Consider the following 17,862-nt stretch of genomic DNA (forward strand, 5'->3'; position numbering starts at 1 on the left):
CACTCCATGCAATAATTCAAGGTCCCATACGAGCAGCCATCTCAAAGCAATCATGCAGCTGCTCTCAAGGAAGGAGTGCTCTCATTTATGTTAGAACTTAACTTGGCAAAGCAAAGAGAATGACAGATGAAAAAGATACGACAGAAGGCAGAGCCATCCTGGAGAAAGCACACTGATGAAAAATCGTCTGTAAACATACAACAGATAGCAGAAATGCGCCAGAGTGGTGGCCTTGCGTTACGGTGCAAATAGTATTAGAACGAAGCCAGAACTACGATCTGATTATGAAGCAAGCCATAGTGCGATATTATCAATTTATTTTGACCACCCGGGGTTTTTTAACATGCACCTAAATATAAGCTTACAGAAGCATGTTTGCATTTAGCCCTTATTGAAGTGCAGCTGCTACAACCGGGATCAAACCTGTGACCTTGAGTTCAGCAGCATGACTCCATTGCCAGTGGGTTATCACAGCGGGTGACACCACTGTGTGCATGGCACAGTACTCTTAACAGTGCTCAAAGCTGGACGCATACTCACTGTCCATGGATGGCCTCTGGCTGTCATCAAGACCTTGAGGTGCATTGTAACTACGCAGGTCCAATCTCTTTGAGCTAAGGTCTGCTGAATATTTCTCTTGAGCAGCACGTGCGGCATTGTCTCCAGCCTGGTATCCCAGGACTCTGTGAAAACAGCAAGGTAAGAAAGTCACTTAGAAGCTTTAGATGTTTAAACATAGCAAAACAAACACTCATAAAGAACAAATAAATGGCTGAAGCCAGTATGGGCATGTGGTAAGTGAAATGCCTGCTGCTAAAGCCATCTTAGATGTGGCAGCAGTGACTTATGGGGTGATGTGAGTTCAAAGAGCAAAAATTATTTTTTATTTCGACTACAAAATTGCAGTGCAACATTCTGCATTCATATGCAACAAATGAAACTGTTTCACCAGCCAAAAAGAGTGCGAAAAATAATTCTAATCCAGGCACGGTAGCTTGAAAAAACATAGGCAAATTTATGTGTTTATGAGGTAGCTTTGGGAACCTGTTATTCAAAATTGCATGTGTCTTTCACTACTCCTTTTGTTTGAAAACGTAGAGAAGGGCTTTTTTTTTTAGCCTGCACAGTTGTCATTCTTGCACTTCAACAGTGAACAGTGAGAAGATGCTGTAATAACTGAAAACTAGAACAGTCAAGGGACTTGACAAATTCCTATTTGTTAACATTTCTAAGAGTATAATGGCAACTTACACATCAGGCGAAGTGATGCCACGCTTTCGTCTCAGGGCTTCCCCAATGGTGCTGTTTGGAAGCTTCATGAGCTTTTCCTCACATTGGCGGCGGTAAGAGACCTTGCCAACCAGCCATCCTACAAATGCAGCTCCTGAGGGAATAAGAGAAGCAACACACAGATAAGAAACATCTATTTGCAAAAACACTTCTTTACAGTCGACTGAAGTAACAGCAGACTGCCGAGACCTGAGATCAACAAGGCACATGTCTTCACTTGATGATAGGTTTGTGTCTACAACAGATTAAAATCATGGCTTTGCAGTTAGTTGGCTATTTCACAGAAGAACCTTGTTATCCATAAACAAAACTAGCAGGAGAACCGTAGGAAATGGTAAGCAGCACTTCCACTGCTAGTAGTTCCATTGCTCAAAGCCAGATGGCCTTGGGCCATCCAACTGCAGGCTTACAACAACATAGGTGCCTCACTAATGCCAAGGCCCAGAAGTACACAGTGGCCATTAAACAAGTTCTCACACATCAACTGCTTACATTCTTCACTGAAACTGTGCTTACATTCTTTGCTGAAACCCACACAGTTGCTCCTGCAACATGGGTGTGACTAATTCACTCAAACGTTACCGAGCCAATTGCTAAACGCCCACACTATGCATGACACCTTTTTGGTGTCTTATTCTGCTAGCAGGCAAACTGCATAGTACATTGTGCCATGCAGAAGACAAAGGGACGTGATCGTTCATGGCACGACCTCCGACATCATGCACATTTTCCATATCTCAGAGGCCAAGCCATATGACCACTCTTCGTTGTCTACCAATTTGATGAGCACAACAAAGTCTAACTGACAGCTGTCAATCTGGAGACCTTTCTGCAGATGACCCCCGTTTGCTGTGTGCCATTTTTGGTGACACCCACAATAAACTTTTGGCCAGCAGACAAGGTAGTCAAAAAAAAGGAGTCATGTTTTCCTGGCGCTTCCAAATGAAGTATGAAAACATCATAATTTCATAGCATGCTCCAATCGTTATGACTTGTCAAATTTACCCGCCGTGGTTGCTCAGTGGCTATGGTGTTGGACTGCTGAGCACGAGGTCGCGGGATCGAATCCCGGCCACGGCGGCCGCATTTCGATGGGGGCGAAATGCGAAAACACCAGTGTACTTAGATTTAGGTGCACGTTAAAGAACCCCAGGTGGTCGAAATTTCCGGAGTCCTCCACTACGGCGTGCCTCATAATCAGAAAGTGGTTTTGGCACGTAAAACCCCATAATTTAATTTTAATTTTTTTGTCAAATTTGAACTCTAGTTGGCAGCAACACAGCAACCTTGCATTAGTACTTTTCGAACAATGAGTATTACATGACCAAGTGCTTCCAATCTGTCCACCCCCATATACACTGTTTTTCAAGGTTTTATTTGTGCTGATGCTTTTCGTTCTTGCGCTCATGCTGGTGCCATTACTGAGGTTCCCTTCTGTTTATTTTCGCTACGCAATATAGATATCTAGACATCATTCATACCAATCATCTTTAAGTAGGGGCCATACACGGGATGCGGTGTGAGGTAACCTGCAACAAGGAGAGCAATAGTATGTAAGGAAAACAGAAAGCAAAAGGGCAGTTAATTTTGGTCCCTCGAAAGGGCCTTTAACCATGGTCAATGACAGGTCGAGAACGTAGGAGAGGCTCCTTCCTTAAAGTGTGCTACACCTGCTTTCTGTCCCTCTGCAATCACATAAAATAGCTTTCCTATAGATTGCACAGGCAGAGGTACCCTAGTGGTTTACCAACTTCAGGGACAACGGACATGCTGCAGTAATGCACCTTGCACATAAGCAGCCAAGATTGGTAGGTGTGGAGGCTGAGAAGACAGCAGACTGCATAAATGCATGCAGAGTATAACTAGGAATTCATAGGAGAAGGCTTAGTGTGCCCTGACCTCACAACTGACCTCTCTGCTGTCTTGCATGAACAGCAAGGCACTCCCAGCAGCCAACAAAGTGCAGTCAGGAAGGCCAAGTTAATCTTTTTTTTTTTCTACAAGAAGCCGGTTTTCTTTGAATCTCAGTAACAACCACGCTCCACTTCTCCCGCCATTTATGAGGTGGTTTATGCCACCACACCACAGCAGGGCTATAGCAATGATTGAAATGGGGACACAGATTGAAAGGAGGTAAGACAAGGCAATGTGCAGTTGCACATGACCAGTCTTTCCTCTGAGAGGCTTTTGTTGCTACATTCTTGACCTGCCACTGACTTTCCCAAATGTTGAAAAAGTAATTTTTCGACACATCAAGACCAACAAAAATAGTCCCAATTCTGTTTACCTTGCCTGTTGCAGCCAAAAATGGATCAAACATCAAGGTTAGGCTTGTCTCACAAATGAATATTCCTCCATTCATCAAAATAAAGAAAGCAGTTACTGTACAATTTAGTTCAATGTAATGAATATTCTGCGTTGTATTTAGCTTACTCCAGTTCGTTTTATTTTGCGAGATAACTGTGACTGCTTCGATGTAAAGTAAAGCTCAAACTATGTGTAGCTTCTCTCACTATCTTACATGGGTGTTTGAACACTAATAATAGTCAATGCATCATGATGCTTGTATCTGCATAACCTTATTACCTTATACATATAACCGTATACGTATAACCTTATTACGCATAACCTTACATACATCTGTACTGTAGCTATCCTTGTATAATATGCAAGCAATATCACATGAATGCTGCTATGCAGCAAGCATGTGCAAGAAAATCCTGTTGAACCATGCAGTCAAAGAGGTTGACACCCTCTTCAGTCCCTGTACCTTCTAGACACAGCCTCTTCTGACTTGATCGAGTGCCAAAAAAATTTGAGTTGTTTAGAATGAAAAGTAGTCATCAATGTTTAATATGTTAACCAATAAAAGCAGAATATCACTTATTATGAACAGACTTACACTTGTTGCTCTCACCAAGCTGACTGTAAAGACTTTCAGTTACTTGTGGTTTCTTGAGCCTAGTTGGTAGTCAAGCTTTCTTAATTTAAGAAATTATAATCTCATTTTATATTCTCACATTCCCAAGTTTCTTTGCCAGGTCTGATATTCAGGTTACATAAACTGGAGTATTCATTTCAAACAATAACCTTCATTTGAAACCAGGACAGCAACCAGAAAACTGATAATTAATACTAAACAATGTTTGGCATAAAAGTAACATGGTACCCAACAATGAAAACTAGTTTTTAAGTTTGTGCTTCACATTACTAGAGAATTCAACTTCCTTGAGTGAAGATGCAATCTGCAAATGCATTTATCACTAATGAGCAAGATTTTAACCTCTACCTCAGAATGAAAATATTCCATTTGTTTTGGGCTGTGCTGATTAGTTAGGCTTGTTTCAGGAGGGCTACCTGGCTTCTTTGCCTGAATCCATCTGTTCACACTGGTACTAGCTCCGACATTATGTTAAAGAACGTATTGAAAAAGTAAAAAGAATCGGGATATCAGGTATAAATACAGCAAGCCTATAAACTTATTCTGTTTAATCTGATTCCAACATGGTGATTTATATAATTATGCAGCCTGCACTGCAGACAACAAAATGGTCCCTGCAGGATTAGTGTACATGAATGCACACAGAACAAAACAAACCACTGCAACAGGATATGCAGAGAGTCGAAGGCATTGTCACTGAGTATGCAGCAGAAAGGGCTTGGTAACTCCAAGAAATTGCTCCAAAATTATAAAAATGTCCCATGGCAATTGTGACAACAATCGAAGCACATTGGTTGCACCGACTGTGTGTTCCAATGGCAAACAGAGAGCACCTGTCGAGCCAAAACTATTCTGCAGAGAAGACGAGAACTTCAAAATAACAGGTAACTCTTCATTAGGCTTACACATGGTCTCTCTCATCTCTTTGTTCTGGAAGAGAAGCATGTGTTTGAATTATAGATATAGAGAAATTGCTCTAAAATGGAACTGTCTGTGTGTCAAGCTGGACACATGCTCAAAATCTGCCACAGGAAATGGACATTAAATAAATAAATAAATAAATAAATACAGAAAGAAAGAAAGAAAGAAAGAAGGAAAGAAAGAAAGAAAGAAGGAAAGAAAGAAAGAAAGAAAGAAAGAAAGAAAGAAAGAAAGAAAGAAAGAAAGAAAGCTCCCCATGAGGGTACCCAAACAAGTGCGCGCATACAGAAGGATAAATTAGTGCTAACAGCAAAGTGTGATGAAGTATAGTGAATAAATGTTTCCACAGTGGGTCATCAGTGTTTTCCCATTCTGTAAAAGAGTTGTAACGCAGCACATAAGTCACTAGATGGCCATAAACTTGAATCAGGAAAGGCTAATGCCTTGTCAAGATTTAAAAAAATAAAAGGAGAGAAGTGTGGGTTGAATATGAGAGATTACAGCAAAAGCACATGCCTGTGACCCTCATTCCTAAAGCTGAATGACTGCAAACAGCAGTTAGGAGCCTCAAGCTCTTTGATACACGCAGAGACTCTCATGGGATCTTGTGAAGAACTGGAGAGCTTTCAGTTAACTATACTGCCACTTGAAAAGCTCCTGAGAACTCCTTGACTAAGAGAGATTTATTTACAGAAAGGCAGAGAGGAACTCTTGGACAAAGCTACAAACATCTCTACAATGAAAAAACATGCAGCTTGCATGCAGCAGTAAATGCGTGTGGCAATGCATTTTTTTTTGTGTGTTTGTGGATTTGCTTCACAAACCAGCAAATCTGGCAGACTGAATGCACACCAAGGCAAACACTGGTGGAACAAAAGTAAGGCCACATCACAGTGCATTGGCATGAACATTGCAGGTGCTTTGCTTTGAGCAACTCAAGCGTGGTGCACAAGATGAGCCTGGTGAAAAACTGTCAACATTTGTTGTCATCCAATAAAGGTCTTATCTGTTTACATGTGCAATGTTGTCTTGGCATAGTGGTTAGAATGCAGGGCTTGAAATTGCAATGTTGTTGGTTCAATTCCAGGTATACATACTTGAACATACTTTTCTTAGGAGAAACTAGGAGCCTGAACCAAAGCATGAACAATGAAGAAAATAAAAAAACACAATCGGCCTGTTCAACTCACAACTACTGTTTGCAGTAAATGTACCAGGATTTCATGTGTTTTGACCAGTCTAAATAAAATAGGGCTAGATCAGCCTTCTTACCAACTTTGGTGGCATACTGGACTCCAAAAGCAGCAGCCAGTCCTAGTGGCAAGGCTGCAAGATGAAACATGGGAAATAAGCCAACACACACATGCCTGCAGATGCGAATACACACACACACGAAACTGTATACAAGAGACAATGACACAAGCCTAGGCTTTTTCCCCTTAAGCGCAACATGTTGATAGGAACATATACAGGTGATGTCCCATAGTAAAGAGGTTGTTACAGTTCACAAGCCAAAACAACATTACGAACATGTGCCTTGTAAGCAAAAGCAACAGTCTACTTGTCCTACCAAGGGTTGCAAAATGAAGCTAGTTATGGAGCTTATCACTTCGGGGCCTCCTACTGTAGTATATAATTATTATTCATGTTCTGCAATGTAATCACTGTAATAAAGAAACTTTAGGTGAATTATTGAAATACTAACAGAAAGTAAAATTATATTTAAAAAGAAAGCAGCAGCTGGCACCCTCATCTTCCAAGGAACAGTCAATGCACAAAACAGATCTTAGCTGAAGTTTTTAAGATATTTTGTTTACTTCTTTGGCACTAAAGTGGACTGTGAGATGTACTGTTGAATGCGAAATTTTGGAAATCGTGGGAGTGGTGGCTAAGTGCACTTTTGTACTCTCTAACAATAACGTTTGGAATCAAAAGATATGTACTGCGCACAGACGTCATTTTTTACCTGCCAGTGTGCTTGTTTGTGCAGTTTAATAGGCACATGTGTACAAATGACGGCTTGTCACATAAAAGTATGAGTAATTTGAGGATAAGGCAGTAACTTGTGATGCTAATTCCCAATATCAAGTGTCCATACGCATGCTCTGAAGATAGAAAAGGCCGATGAGGCAGAAAAATGACGATGTAATGTCAACAGTAATGTGCTTAGCATTGAAACAATATAGCGACACAAAGTACTGCCACTGTCGAAATGCCTTATGCATAACGTGTGTATTGCAATGGGACTTTTCTCTCAGACTTCCCTATAAACACTCTATGCCATCTAGTAGTGCCGCCACAAAGCCTGCACGTGGTCTTTCAAATGCATGATGCACCGGTACAGGTTCCGAGAAACGCATTATGCAGCCACCAGGCTTCTCTCTCGCACTGTTTTTTTTATACGTGCCGCGCCATCTAGCATCGCTACTGAGAAGTCCACGCATGGCCTCCGAGATGAGATACATAGCGCGCCGGTGTGTGCAAACAATGAGAATTGTTCCCTCTCTGGCCGCACATTCAGTGGCACATGCAAGAGGTTGAAGTGCGGCACATGCCCAGTGCATTTGTGGCGCAGCCTGCTAAAGCGTGGGGCTGCTGTCCTCGGGAAACCCGTGTGAGGTGGGTTCGATTCTGCCCAGCACAGGAGAAATTTGAAACATTTTCTAATGGTACATTAGGCGGGCTGAAATCACCATCACAAAATCAATTACTCTAATTGCAGCCAGGCTCCTCTTCCCACTGCACTGCCTATTGAGGCCGCTGTAAAGTCGGCACTCAGTGCAGGTTAGATTCCGATGAGCACCGGAGAAATTAAAAGGATCCTTTTCTGTTATTATAGAGCGGCACATTCCCAGCGGCAATTGCCTAGTTACCAAAGTTGGCATCAAGCACATTCGTTGAAGAGCAGCACACACCTACGGGCACATACAGGGTGACCCAAGTTGGTATCACAGAGTTTCACTGAAGAGCAGCACAGACTTGATGTCAGCATGAGAGATTCAATGAAAAACAGTAGATACCCAGTTCCCCATCCCCAGTGACTCGTGTCAGCATCAGAGAGGTTCATTGAAGAGCGGAACATGGGTGCACAGCGCCACATACCTAGTGACTCAAGTTGGTTTGACAGCTGGTTCCAAACTGTTCCCTCAGCACAGCAGCCCCATGCACTAGCTATTCGAGCGTGGACTACCAGTAACCCAGGTTGGTGGGAAAACGGTCAGAGATATAGATAGATAGATAGGCAGCCCCTGGAAAGTGTGAAGTACCCTAACAATGCTAATCGCATTAAAATCGTGATGCAGAAGCATGTATCTAGCATTCCTTGATAGCATTAAATGATATGTGCACACTGGTTGCCACAGCAGCACCTTGCTCTTTCACCATCTTTCTTGTGAGCATATGGTTGAACTGCGCGAATGTGCACGTTGACAGATAAAGCACACATGTATGCAGTCTACAGATCTCCTACACAGGCAGGTCGCCATCATAAAGTGCAGCAATGCACATTGGCCACAACTCCAGTATTTTCTGGACTTTTATCTCAACAGTACAATAACTAGATTATGATAGCACACCACAGAATCATGAAGGATACGATTATGTTGCAATGCTGTGAATTGATAGCCCACACAGAATGATTTGTTCCTGCAGTCATTTCCTTATCACCTAGTTTATCATATATGATATGCATAGAATAGCTTCTTGTAGAATAACAGACTCAAAAAGAAAAAATATCTTACATATTCAGCCAGAATTTATGTCTGCTCCAGCAATAAAAATGACAACTTTAGCACTGTAAAAAAATTTGGAGTTATTTTTCCATTAAAAAAATGTATGTTGGCAGCTCCTCATGCAATGTGCGAAACATTAGTAAATAAACAGGTTGTTTTCGCAATTTATGCACTCGAAATCAGTGCACAAATATCAGGGCATTTATTTACTGCTTATTGGCTAACTGCGATATTTTGAGCAAGAAATATGAGTGGTACTCCGAGGCAAAGATTAACTACTCTTACAATTATGAAGGTATTTTGTGGAGGACAGTAGATATTTGTTTCCTTGCAAAAGAACAAATTTGGAGTCCAAGTTTAATGTTTGTACAGACTATACTTTTCCTTAGCACCGCTATTTATGTACAATAGGTCAGAAAATGAACACAACAGCAGTGTTTACAATGCAGATAGCGTCAGGCCTGCCATGTTCCAAGAGCTAACAACAGCAGTAGCAACAAAAAACTCTCACAAAAGTAGGAAGAATGTTTCTTTATCAGCTTGCAACAAGCTCCTAAAGACTATGCAAAGCAAAAATTAACATAAAACTAAACTCTATAATTGATCTGGCCTAGATATTGAAGCTATCAGTTAGTCGGTCAAGGATGACATCACCAAATATTAATGAAACTTATACTTGCTGGAGCTGTGAGGAATACACACCACTTCTCAAAGCAATGTGTCAAGTTTTTTAAATGGTTCTAATGTTTTCTGCAATTCAAATGTATTTTAGCATGGTCACAAAATATATACCCACAACTACATCATGGATAATATATGACAGACATCAATTTCGGCTCATTAAATTGTAATCAAGCACTTATTTATATAAGTGAGGTTGGTTTAGGTATATATGGCCTAAGCAAAAAAGGCTTGTGTAATTTTTTCCCAACAAAATAATAATTCATGCAGTAAGGGCTTAACTTTTGAACATTCAGCAGTTGACATTGAAAAACTCACCGCGGTACTTGAAGCTTTCACTGCTGCATTCCTGAAAGGCCCTTACTTCTTCCGGTGTTAAAGCATGGCCCTTAAATAGAAGAACAGATATGCTGTATCATTGTGCTCAAATGATACAGGAGCATCCCCCAAGTCGGTTTGGTTGATTGAACGATTGACAGGGCTTAACAGCCCGAAGCAGCACAGAGAACATGAGAGATGCCAAGGTAGGAGGCTCTATATTCAGTTTCACCACCGGGAATTTTTTATTATGCATACAAGTATAAGCACAGGAAAGCTTCTGTTTTTCAGTCTCACCAGAATGTAGCTGCTGCAGACAGGAATTAGAATGCATGACCTCATGTGCAGTCGGAGAATGCAATGGCCGGTGAGCCATAGCAGCAAGTCAAACGAAGTTGGATTCATTGTGCTATCAGGTGGCTATGTAAAGATTATGCAGCCTTTTTGTTAGCAAAGGTCTTCATGTAATACAAATTGATGGGTGCGTACAATGGACACAGTGTACATGCAAAAAGAACACAGTTGTCCTAAGAGAACTTGCAAGACATTAGAGGAGATAACTTCAACTTTCTGGGTGCCCACTCTAAAGCACAGAGCAGTGTGCTGAACAGTGTGTGCCATGTACCGAATAGGCCTGCCATGATGGCTCAACAGCTATTGAATTGCACTGCTCAGCACAAGGTCATGGGTTCGATCTCGGCCATAGCTGCCTCATTCTGATGGGCCCGTGTATCATGTTTTGGGTTCACGTTAAACTCCACATAGTCAAAACTATCTTGGAGCTCTTCATCACAGTGTCCCTCATAGCCTACTATGCATTTTTAGCATGTTGAACCCCACAATTTATAATTACATTTTCATGTGCCCAGTGTCCTGGCTTGAGACCATTTGTTCTGAACATGTTCTGCCAAATGAGCTCACTGCTGCTGCTTCTTGCTCTGCTACCGAGTTATCATGGTGTCATTTTATCAACCACTTTACCCTATGCCAGGCAAGCCTGAGCAGCTGCCAAGCTGACGCTTGGACTGCTTTAGCACATCACGACTTGTCGCTAATTAATTTAGCCAGCTTCCCTGCACAGGGAACAATGCGACACTGGTGGCCTGCAAATCAGGAAGCAATTTCTCAAAAGCAAACTGTCAACCCAGCAATACCTGACAGATGGCACAAGTGTACACTACTGTACACCATTCAACTACTTTAGACAAGTATGTAACACAGTTGTGTGCCCACAACAGTGTAAATTTTACGTTTAGTTATTTTTACACATATAAGAGCAGCACAAATTGGCAGCATTTAGATAGTTTCTCAACCTCTGTATAAACAGCCTTTATCATTTTGAGTGCTGCCTTTTCTATTTTAAGAGAGATAAAACTTTACTGTGTCCTTGGTGAGGTCCAGGGGTGGCGGGGGTTGGGAGACTAACACCCAGTCCCCCCATTCCTCAGCCGGCGGCTGGTCCTTGCTTTCTGGCGGCATCTTTGGCCATCCAGATGGCCCAGAGCTGCTCTTCTGGGTCCAAGCTGAGCAGCAAAGTCTCCCACTGCTTGGCCGTAGTTATGATGCGTGTAGCGTTAGTGCGTTGGGTGAGGCTTTGGGGCATGCCCAGATAATGCGATCGAGGTCAGCGTGCGCCTCGCACGCTTTGCAGAGTGGGAAGTATGTATGGGGATAAATGCAGTTGTATAACACGGAGTTTGGGAAAGTTTGCGTCTGGAGTAGTTGCCAAGTGGTGGATCGAGATTTATTTAGTGTTTTGTATGCTGGGGGGTGTAGCGTAAACATTCTCTGCGGTAGTGGAGGAAGATTTCTCTGAACGTGACCATTCGGTCCCTTGCATGACTGTGATGTAGAACAGAAGGCTTGTCAGGATTGGAAGACGCAGGAGAAGTATGATACGCCCAGTGTGCGAGAGCTTGGGCAGCATCATGGGCGGCTTCATTCCCAGCCAGACTCGAGTGACCAGGGGCCCACATGATCTGGACAGGGCATTGCCTTGAGGGAGGAGTTCCGGAGAGTACCTTCTGTGCTTGGGGTGCTATCAGTCCTCTTATATAGTTGCAAATGGCCATTACAGAATCTCTGATGATGCAGTGTGCATTGCTAGAGGCGCAGGCCAAAGCGATGGCCATTTCTTCTCCTTCTTCGTGTTGAGTATTGATGCGGTGACGGCGAGGCGGTACTGCGAGCCTGCAACTACGGCAACTGCCATGATGTTCTGGTTGGGGTATTCTGCTGTGTTCACGTAGGCTAAGTCTGCGGCTTGGTCGTAGTAGCACTTCTGTAGTCGTCCAGCTCTATTTACATGTCACTCCCGATTGTGTTCAGGGTGGATGTTGTGAGGTATGGGCAGGATAACTAGCTGAGCGCGTATGTTTGCAGGGACGGGTACTTTTGGTCTGAATTGGGTGGTGTAGGTTATGCGTAGGGCGCCTAGAATGTGTCTACCCATGGTGGAATTGGCGAGTCATTTGTATTGGCTAATACTCTGAGCTTCAGTAAGCTAGTCTGTGGTGTTGTGAATGCCTAGGGTGTCCAGTCTCTCGTTAGAGGTGGAAATGGGACGATGTAGGGCTTGTTTATAGGCCCTCTTGTCAGTTCTAAGAATGTAACACATTTGAAACCATCAACAACCGCTTGCACAACAGCTGAGACAACTGTGCCACTTTCTCAATTTTCCTAAACAGCTTAGCTGCATAGGTAATGCATAATAAACATTTTTCCTCATTGCTAGCACGATGAGTATCACAAAAACAAAGGATTACAACTGCCACCATACTGTCTCCACAAGTAAAATAGCAGTTAGTGCAACACTATGGCCCAAACAGTGAAACGTTCCTTTCCTTAGACCGCTTCCTAACCTTACGCGAGGCCTCCCTACAGCGAAGGACCGATGGAGGAAGCAAGCGTACTCTGAAAGTTACCTTCGCCTGTCCTCATGAAAGGAACGGTTGCCGCATGCCTGGGTTCGAGAGGATCTCTTAAAAGCTTTATGCGAACACCATTATACAATAAAAAGATGTATCCTCGCATAATTTTTAAATTGAAGTGCTAATATAGAGACACGTGCATGCTTTCTTCTAGTTTTGTTTAGTAAATGTAAAAGAGTACCACATTATAGTGCAAAACTTGATGTGCTACAGCAACGCTGGCACGCTGGCATCGTGCAATGCCTAGCAGCGCCTGGGAACGCCACTGATGTTGTGCTTGCGCTTCTCCGGAGGTGGGTGACAGCGCAAGCAAATGTCACGTGGCTAAGCAGTGAGGTGAAGTGCCCGTTCAGGGCCAGGAGCGGTGTAAGGATGCATGAAGGTAGCTTTGACACTACCTTACACTGAAGAAGCATCAAAGAAACCTTCCCTGAGGGCCCCTCAGTAAGGAAGCTTTCAGAGTGACACAAGGTGGCTTCACTGCAATGAAGGCTTCCTTACTGAGGTAAGGAAGGTTTCATTGTTTGGGTCTATGTGCACACTTGTGTACTTGTATGCTTGAAATTAAAGTTTGCTGTCTTGCACTGAAATTTTGACATCTCTGTTATTTTCAAGCCTAAGTCAGTATGTTTTCACAGAACGTACATTTTTCACAATGTAAGGAGTGACGCCTGGAACGAGTTTGGCGCAAAGAATACAATTTGGGGTGGCGTTAACGCAGCATTTCAATGGTCATGAGAACGGCCTAGATTATGGCCGCTGCCATGTGCCAGGGACATCAGCACACACATTTTGCATTTGCCCAGTTACATGCAGGAGCGGCCACAGCCTTGACTGTAGAAGTGACTCACTTGAGCCTCTAGTCTGGCAACCATCAAAGCCAGGGCGTTTACAGAGGACTTTTATTTTCAGTTCTTAGCCAAATTCAAGATACACTACACTAAGAGTATATGAGCCATGATTCGATATTTTCACTACAGAGAACTGGGCTCAACATTTTAAGCATGCTCCCGTGTTATGATCGGAATTTATTGTACCAGTATTCTTGTCATCAGCACTCTTCATCCCTGCTTCATTCCCCTTCCCCAGTGCAGAGTAGCTGGTAACAGATCACAGGCTCAGGATGAACTCTCTGCATTTTTATACATAATGTTATATATATTGTCAAAGAGACATGGCGAGCAAGCCGCGAGAGGTGGAGGAAGAGGAAGTGGATTAAAAGGGGAGACACTCAGAAGGATGGCCGACTGCCTCTTCCATTACAATGGTGTAGCCAATGAGCCTCAAAATTCCAGGCATCCTGGGCTCAAATTACATTCCCTGGAGTGATGATGTCCTCCTGAATCCCGCTGCTGTGATCTGTGCCTTGTGTAATGCCGGTGGGTACCCGTCCTTGACCATATCATCCACAGCTCCCAGTGCCTCGGGCCTATGGGAGGCCTTTGCCAAGGTGGTCTCAGCTGCTTGCATACCAGGGCTTCTTTCGGAGGTTGCATGTAATATCTTGGCACTGTTGCAGCAGACCATCGCCGACTCTACCCCCTCTGCTGTCACACATCGTCTACTACCAGTGTCAAATGAAGATGCACCTCCCAAGATTGACGGCTTCCAAGATGACCCTGAATTATGGGTAAGGATTGCTGACCACTTGGCAACCTTCACGCTTGCCTAGAGAATGTGAAAAGGTCTGTTGGAAAATGGCAACCTTGTGATGCTCTTAAGATGTGGAACAGTTACAACGGGTACACATAGCAGTCATGGGAAGAATGGAGTGTGGCTTTTCTTGTTACTTTCAGACAGCTATCCTCTGCTTATGATGAGTGCTTCATGCAAATGTGATCTTGTTGCCAAGTGCACAGTGAGGATGTTGCTGCCTACATCTTTGAGAAGTTGAAGCTTCTCTAGTGATGCAACATGACCTGGAGTGTTCTGGCTGCTCGACACTGCGTTGTAGATGACATGCTTTACTCTTCAGTCTCTGCGATCCTGTCAGCTCAGTCTCCTGAAGCGACGCTGCATGATTTTGCCTGCAAAGCAACCCAGCTTCAGAAAACCACAAGCAGCCATGAAGAACAACATACATGCCACCAAGGACGCAGTAAGTTCACCTGCGACCGCCCTTGTCAGACTGGTGTTGACATACTTGAGCAGCCATAAACCTGCATCCACTACCAGATGCCTTCACTTTTGCTGCTTGGAGTCCATGTGGAAGGCATCGGCCATCTGTCCACGCTCCTTGATATTGGCATTGAACTAACGACCCTCCTCCAGTGCCATGCTCCACCAACTGGGCATCCATGGCTTTCATGACAATATATATATATATATATATATATATATATATATATATATATATATATATATATATATGTCATGATGAGTTAAAGCTACAAAATTAAGGAAGGGAGACCAAATGACAGAGAAGAAGGAGGAATAGAGAGAAGTGGAACAAACCCCTCAACAAGGCAACTCAACATAAAATTGGTCACAGATGGCAAAAGAATAATAATGTGAATGCCATCCATTGGCTCCATTGGCTCTGAACTGTTGTATGCTGCCAACAACACCTTCCTGTAGAGCAGCAACAGATACAGGGTTATCCAGGCCACACTGCAGTGTACATGATGCACCTATTCATGTATTTGCCTGTGTTGTGCAGCTGCTCTCATAACCTCGCAAACGGAACTTCATGAAAGAAACACAAAGGTCATGATATGAAAAGATTTTGAAAGGAACAAATGAAGACATTTGAATCAACCAATAATAAACTGCTGCAACTGCACTTTTGCCTCTCCATTTGTAACATTAATAGGTCAAGTCCCTGAAAGAAGGGAACCCCTGAGGATTACATTGGGTGCTGATGTCGCTGGTCCACGTAAAAGCCCACAGCGGTAACACCATGTCCTTCGTGCGAGTAGCGTTTCATGTTATGTGCCAATAACGTAAGCATTCAATATATGGCACAGCTCCGCTGGGGTAGCTCTGCACATTGCCAAATCCAGCAAATAGCAAGCGTAAGCGTCGAGTTCAAGTTTTTCACGGTTTTCAAGACAAGAACATTTTACTGAAGTTAACCAATATAACCGAGAAGGGCTGGCACCGCTGCATGACCACTAATGAGCAATTTTTTTAGGAAATCCACGGTTCAGCTGCCATTGATAGATATAGATTAAGTTCGTGGTTCGCACACTTCTTTGGCTCCTGACTGCACCAGCGTAGATGAGCACTTTCATCCGCACCGATTAATATATAGATGTTTGTGCATTCACTCCACCGGATGACGTCCTAATAATACACCCTTAATTAAGTGCTAAAGCAGTATTCTTGATAGATGTAGGGTTTTGGAGCGACTTGGTTTACAGTAAGTTGAGGCTCCCACTTCAGCCATATCTCTGTATGCTTTGATTAAGCATCACCAGGAGCTAGAAGCGAAAAACAACAAGCTCGGTATTTGCAACAGCTGACCACGCCTACATCTGCTTCTGTGCTCTCTTACACAACTTCCGTGATTTAATTACGCGGGTTTTGTAAAAGTACTTCTTCAACTTTACTGAGAATATAAAAGAACTAACAGATAGAGAACGTCTTTTAACCTAAACTCTTGTACAAACAGCTGGAGGCCAAAAGACGGAGTACGCGTCAAGACTGGTCAGCTGCTGCTGTCGTGAAACGGACCATATCAACACAGACGCAACAAGACAAGAAGCCGATGTGAAGGTACAGTGAAGGTCGTGAAGGGAAGCATCAAATTCGTTAGTAGGCAGTGGGTTCAGATTGACAATGCTTTTGTAAGCATACAGAATTGTTTTCGCAAGGACTCGGTCAGCAGGGCAATGACCTCGCTTATGCTGCAAGTTTCTGTAGGACGCAATTTTTGTAACACTTGGTCCCCTTGAAGACAGCAACTACTTGGGACGCATTGGATAATATGAAAGCCATCACCCCTACTCTGCTGCGCCGATTTCCCGCAATCCGTGCAGGAAAATGATAGAGGCGACGTGCCCCGATAATCAACACTGTAAAATTTAACGGGCCACACATGAGCCGCTGGAAGATTTACTGCACTGGCGTTTCTATCTCATGAGGTATTGCTCAATGTCTCACTTGGAGCCGCGGCCTCCTATCCTGATCGTAGCCGCCGGCCGCTACCTCCGATGGAGGCAGCATATCGCTGGAAGTCGCCATTTTCTCTGACGATGGTGATGGAGATGGTGATGCGGCCAACACTTTTACCTGGCGATCCTGACTACCCCGCTCAAGCACTGCCCAAGTGTGTACAAGGTATAAAAATATTGCATTTAATATAACTTTGCAAGATATTATAATCTCTACATAATATTTTAGTGCATATGGGCTGTGCATTTATTTTCTCGCTGTAAATACTTTTTCTTATTTCCCCCTCCTTTTATGGCGGGATGTTTGAAAGGGCACCTCGTCTCTCCGTGGTCACTGTCATCGCATCGAAATTATGTATAATGAATTTGCTGTTGATTTACTTCCGCGCCAACATGCCTTCGTGTTCCGAAAGCATTGCCGTCATGCACTAACAATAAAGGACTATTGACGAACATGCTTGGAACCAGTGGTCGACTAAGGTAATTAAGCGCATGTAGTAGAGCGCTCACCCCAATCTAGCCATGTTATTCGTTTTCTCTTGGCGGTGGAATAAACCTAGAAAGCAGGCAGATCTGAGACACGAAGTGTTGCATAAGAACATAATTATTCAACACGAAACAAATAATTAGACCAGGATCGTGCGAAATAAATATTTTCGCGCGTTCGTCGAGGAAAGTATATAAAATGGCAGTTGGTACGCAGAAAGCTGGGCCTCAATTTTGTAGCGATGCCTTTTACGATGCTATTCCATCGCCAGGGATCAGAGCTTAGCTAGTCTTGAGTCAGAGCTACGTTCCGCCCGCTTATCTAGAGTTCAGCCACTAGTGAACGGTGGATAGGCCGATGTACGCTCGAGCCACACAGCGCCGCAAACCACACCGCACGCGTGTGGTCGCGCGAAAAATCGCACATGTCGAATACTTGTGCATAGATT

At 43.4% G+C, this 17,862-nt stretch overlaps 1 protein-coding gene across 3 annotated transcripts in view; it reads right to left on the reverse strand.

Annotated features, from left to right (window-relative positions):
- The window catches only part of asrij (OCIA domain-containing protein asrij), a 36,123-nt gene extending 19,076 nt beyond the window's left edge, over window positions 1–17,047 (reverse strand). The window contains exons 1-6 of one of the 3 annotated variants that reach the window (XM_050184365.3): window positions 16,917–17,047; window positions 9,883–9,952; window positions 6,425–6,478; window positions 2,772–2,819; window positions 1,252–1,384; window positions 541–683 (exon numbers count right to left, since the gene is read on the reverse strand). In XM_050184365.3, coding sequence (XP_050040322.1) covers window positions 541–683; window positions 1,252–1,384; window positions 2,772–2,819; window positions 6,425–6,478; window positions 9,883–9,952; window positions 16,917–16,997 — 529 coding nt within the window. In that variant the 5' untranslated portion in view covers window positions 16,998–17,047. Of the gene's footprint in view, window positions 1–540; window positions 684–1,251; window positions 1,385–2,771; window positions 2,820–6,424; window positions 6,479–9,882; window positions 9,953–11,262; window positions 15,073–16,760; window positions 16,869–16,916 lie in introns of those variants that run through there. The other 2 variants (XM_055073785.1, XM_055073784.2) reach the window with 2 other exon arrangements.
- Window positions 17,048–17,862: the final 815 nt, after the last annotated feature.

This window comes from Dermacentor andersoni, chromosome 4 (genome assembly GCF_023375885.2).
Source record: "Dermacentor andersoni chromosome 4, qqDerAnde1_hic_scaffold, whole genome shotgun sequence".
Classification (NCBI taxonomy): domain Eukaryota; kingdom Metazoa; phylum Arthropoda; class Arachnida; order Ixodida; family Ixodidae; genus Dermacentor; species Dermacentor andersoni.